This window comes from Cynara cardunculus (assembly GCF_001531365.2).
Source record: "Cynara cardunculus var. scolymus isolate 2C chromosome LG 5, CcrdV1, whole genome shotgun sequence".
NCBI classification, from domain to species: domain Eukaryota; kingdom Viridiplantae; phylum Streptophyta; class Magnoliopsida; order Asterales; family Asteraceae; genus Cynara; species Cynara cardunculus.
The window spans coordinates 3,145,538-3,150,297 of record NC_037532.1 but is presented as its reverse complement, the minus strand read 5'-3'; the positions used below and the strand labels follow the sequence as shown (position 1 = coordinate 3,150,297).

At 37.8% G+C, this 4,760-nt stretch overlaps 1 protein-coding gene across 1 annotated transcript; it reads left to right on the top strand.

Annotated features, from left to right (window-relative positions):
* The first annotated feature begins 2,504 nt into the window (after positions 1-2,504).
* On the top strand, positions 2,505-4,505 carry LOC112513418 (probable glucan endo-1,3-beta-glucosidase A6). The gene is made up of 3 exons (XM_025119675.1): positions 2,505-2,619; positions 2,708-4,003; positions 4,258-4,505. The coding sequence occupies exons 1-3, from the start codon at positions 2,568-2,570 to the stop codon at positions 4,293-4,295; spliced, it is 1,386 nt and encodes a 461-aa protein (XP_024975443.1). The 5' UTR covers positions 2,505-2,567; the 3' UTR covers positions 4,296-4,505.
* Positions 4,506-4,760: the final 255 nt, after the last annotated feature.

The window sequence follows — 4,760 nt, the reverse complement described above, 5'->3', positions numbered from 1 at the left end:
TGATGAATGTATAATAAAAACCAATTGTTATAAAATATAAAACCAAAAACAAATGACTTTATAAAATCTATAAAAGGAAAATTTTGAGTTACTATGAGATTAAGGATGGGGATGTGCCCCAACCCGATGGGGAACCCGGCTCACCCGACCTAAACGGAGATTCCCCACTAAAACAAGTCACGGAGCCGGGGATCCCCGGTAGACTCAAACCAGGGACGAGGGATGTTACTCAAACCAGGGATCTCCATTAGACTCAAACTAACGTATATTTTTCATAAGTTTTAACCGGGGTTTGATCGGGGACGGGATGTTAATCCTCATACCTACCGGGGGATATTACTAAAAACCGGGGTCGGAGGTGGGGATTACAAAATCCGCCCCATCCCCAACCCGTTGCCATGCTTAAATGATGCTCGTAATATCTTAAATATGTTCAACGATTAATAATATTTGCAAAATACACTTGTCATTTTTTTAGTTATATAAATGAAATGGCCCTTCTATATTTCAACTCTCCTCTATGTTCTTTGAAGATTTTCAACAAAACCTTGTCCTCCGTCGAGACTCAGACCACTTGCAAATCCCTATCGTTCGTCGTTATTTCTCAACATTCGAAGCTGATTGTATCTAATGAAATCTGCAGTAGAAAATTGTCTTCCCTTAATGGTTAACATTTTTCAGGTATTTGAAGAAACTTTTAACATAATCGAAATTAATAAAACGGGATACTTACACATAAAGATTGTAACATTACTTGAAGTTGTAGTATATGAGTAAACAGATTTCGAAGGATTCTCATCGGAGTTTGATTGGCTCTGATAGATTTGACGCCCATATGACCTATCACTGACTTGTGCTAGTGACCTAGTGTCGCACCCTAGGTTGTGTATGATGCACGAAAACATTGGTTTTCGACGCAGTGACCCATACTTTAATGAAAACACAAAATGGGTTTCTCAGTTTGAAGGGTTTCGTTTTTACCTTTTAAATATTCCTTCGAGTTATGAAATGAACTTAGTGACGTGTCATCTTCTTCAACGATTTTTATGAGATAATAATCCGAAACACGACTATACGTTTTTGCCATATCTAATCTATGATTTTTATTTGAACATCCTTTTGCACGAGAGTTTTTAAGCGTTGAGAAATGGAAAATTGGAAAAAAAGACCGTCTTTTTATTTAAGGGTATTTTGGGAAGAATATGAATTAGGAGCATATCATTTTTAATACTGGATATTGAAGCATAATTTTTACATATTGAATGTTGTTGAGCATAGAAACTCAAATTCCCCAAATAAAGGTGTTTTAATTAGGTGATGAGTGAACTTTCCAAGAATCATTTCTATGATGCATTTAATAGATAATTTACAAATAAGGAGTTTCTAATTTTTTTTTTAACTTATTAATTTATTTCGGTGTGGTACTGATAATAATGAGTTTTAGTATTTGGATGAGAAAAGAAAAAAACATCTCTATCTATTTTATCAGCTTATCTAGTATGGTACCACCATAAACTAATCCAAACACTTTTTACAAAACTTCAGTTTACCACCATATAGGTAGATAAACACTTTAATAATTATTAAGCTCGATTCGATCTCGAACACAAAATAAATCTCGGCTAACTTAACGAGTCGAACTCCATAACACCAATGTTCGTCTTGACTTGTTCGAAAGCTCGATTAAATTTTACGAGTCAAGCCAAGCCATCGAGCATACACTTTTTCGAGCCAAACATGCGCGCGCACGCGCACACACACACATATATACAAATTCATATAATCAAAATATATAAAATATTGAGCTTGAGTAAATAAACGAGTTAATCAATCTCGAATTCGAGCTCGCAAACGAGTATCTAGCTCGAGTCAAACATTGAAAAAAATATTCGAGCTCGAGCTCGACTTAGACAAAGTTATTTGACCTCGGGCCTGAATTTTGAAAAAGTTAATAGAGCTCGAACTTGATATTACTTCTTCGAGCGGATCTCGAATAACTTGCTACTCGACCCAGCTCTTTTACACCCCTATCTGAAAAACACCTCGATTACACTGCATTCTTTAAAGATTTAACTCATATTATACACTTCATAACAAAAAAAAAAAAACTTAGCAAATGCTTGTTAGAGCTATTAAGTAATAACTAATAAAATGAAGAAAAAAAAAAGGCTGTTTGGTTTTCTATAATATAATGATTTCATTTTTTATACACATCAATATTAAGACTTATTAATTTTTATATTTTTAATGTATGATTTGATCTGATTCTAACGTAAATAAATGTATTAAGATTACATAAAGCATTTATATAGATTGCGAGTAAATTTGGTTCATAAATATGTGTAATAGATAGGAATGGTGTTTTTTCCATTGATGACCTGAGACTTTCCTATCAGATTCTGTCTCTTTATTCAAACCCACTTTATGAAACTCATCTACCCTCAACCAATACAAACCCTTTAAACCACAATCTTCATCTTCACCATTAATCCCCCACCCTGCAACGGTCCAATACTCCACTGTTCTTCCTCCTTAAATCCCACCATCCAACAATCCCAGAATTCAAAATGGGGTTCATCTTCTTCATACCCCTTTTCTGTCTCCTGTTTTCCCCTTCCAGTAAGTTCTTAATCCTTCATCATTCTCTATTTTTCAACAATTTCAGTTCAGTTGATTTGATTTTGTTGTTTGTTTGATTTGAATTTAGGTGCAGAAATTGCAGCTAAACCAGGTGTTAACTATGGCCAACTCGGGAACAACCTTCCGCCGCCGTCTAAATCCGTCGAGATCATCCAATCCCTAAAAGCAGGTCGTGTTAAGATCTACGATGCTAACCCTAAAATCCTTCAAGCATTGAAGAACACCAACATTCAAGTATCGATAATGGTGCCCAACGAAAAAATCACCGCCATCGCCGCCAATCAATCGCTAGCTGACGACTGGGTCAACTCAAATGTCGTCCCGTTTTATCCGGCGACCAAAATCCGGTATCTCCTCGTCGGAAACGAGATCCTTTCGCAACCGGATAACGTCACCTGGTTTAATCTCGTTCCGGCGATGCGACGGATTCGGCAATCGGTGGTACGGTTTAAGCTTAGGAAAATCAAAGTTGGTACTCCGTTGGCTATCGATTGTTTGGAAGCTTCGTTCCCGCCGTCGAGTGGGAAGTTCAGGTCCGGTGTATCGGAATCTGTTTTGAAGCCATTGTTACAGTTCATCGATCGGACTAAATCCTTCTTCTTCATCGATGTTTATACCTATTTTGCTTGGATATCCGACCCGATTAACATTAAGCTTGATTATGCACTACTTGAACCCAATACTTCGACCTACACCGACCCGGTTACCGGATTGCTTTACACTAATCTTTTGGAACAGATGCTTGATGCTCTTTATTTCGCTATGAAACGGGCCGGACATCCGAATACCCGGTTGTTCATCGCGGAAACGGGTTGGCCAAACGGCGGCGATTACGACCAAATCGGAGGAAATATTCGCAACTCCGCCGTGTACAACCGGAATGTGATCAAACGGTTCACCGAGAAACCGCCGCGAGGTACGCCGTTACATCCCACCGTCGTCTTGCCTTCGTTTATTTTCGCTCTGTACAACGAGAATCAGAAAACCGGCGCCGGTACGGAACGGAATTTCGGGTTGGTTTACCCGAACGGGACGAATATTTACGAGATAGATTTGTCCGGTGAGACGTCGGAGTTTAAAAAGTCGTTGCCGGAGCCGACTAATAACGAGCCGTACAAGGGAAAGATTTGGTGTGTGGCGGCGCGTGGAGTTAACAAGACGGCGCTCGGCGGCGCGTTGACGTATGCATGTGGACAGGGTAACGGTACTTGTGACCCGATCCAACCCGGTGGGAAATGCTCCAAACCCGATTCGTTATATTGGCATGCGAGCTTTGCGTTCAGTTCTTATTGGGCCCAGTTCCGAAAATCTGGTGGATCTTGTTACTTTAACGGGCTTGCGGTCCAAACTATCCAAAATCCAAGTAAATTACCATTTTACCCTTCAAATATTTATTATTTTTACAAATTACTTTTAATAGAAAATAAATTTATATCTTTTAGCACATCGATGTTTCTGGTTGAGGCTAGTGGAGGGTTTACTAGTGGAGCGGTTCAAACCCGTCTTCTGCAGTGCATTTAAAGATAGTCACACTGTCTTTTTGTCAACTGAGCTGCATGTCCAAGAACATGTATTTTATACATATAATTTGAATAACCGTGGATGAATATTTTGCAGGTTTTGGATCATGCAAGTTCCCAAGTATTACGCTATGAGATTTTAGGTCGGGAGGAATTGATGATGATCGACGAAATAGGATTCTTTGTATGATCAGCGAAAGACGATGTTGTTTTAATTGTTAACTTTGTCCAATGTATAACTTTTGGAATACGAAACATTGATGTAACGTTAGGAAGAAATTATATTTATGATATGATTTGATGGTAACGAATTTTGAAAAATAATGTAACATTTGTTTTAAGTCTAACGGGTTGTTTAACAGTTGCTGAATGGTTTGGTGCAGAATGATTAAGTGATCAGACTTTTGTAATATAACGCAAAATGAAATATAATTGTTTGGTAATTATTCATAAGAAAATTAAGATGTTGAATGATTAAGAGAGACATAAAATACAAAACCATTCAGAGTGTTTTGAAACCATTAATAAACCGACTTTTTTTGCCAAACAAGATTCACCTCTTAAAGATTCAAATGTTGCTTCTTAGTAGAACTATTAAGA

Excerpts from the sequence above, each read along its gene's own strand:
- LOC112513418 (XM_025119675.1), top strand. The coding sequence starts at position 2,568 with ATGGGGTTCATCTTCTTCATACCCCTTTTCTGTCTCCTGTTTTCCCCT. Across the intron at positions 2,620-2,707 it reads TCTCCTGTTTTCCCCTTCCA|GTGCAGAAATTGCAGCTAAA; the intron begins GTAAGTTCTTAA and ends ATTTGAATTTAG. Across the intron at positions 4,004-4,257 it reads CCAAACTATCCAAAATCCAA|GTTTTGGATCATGCAAGTTC; the intron begins GTAAATTACCAT and ends AATATTTTGCAG.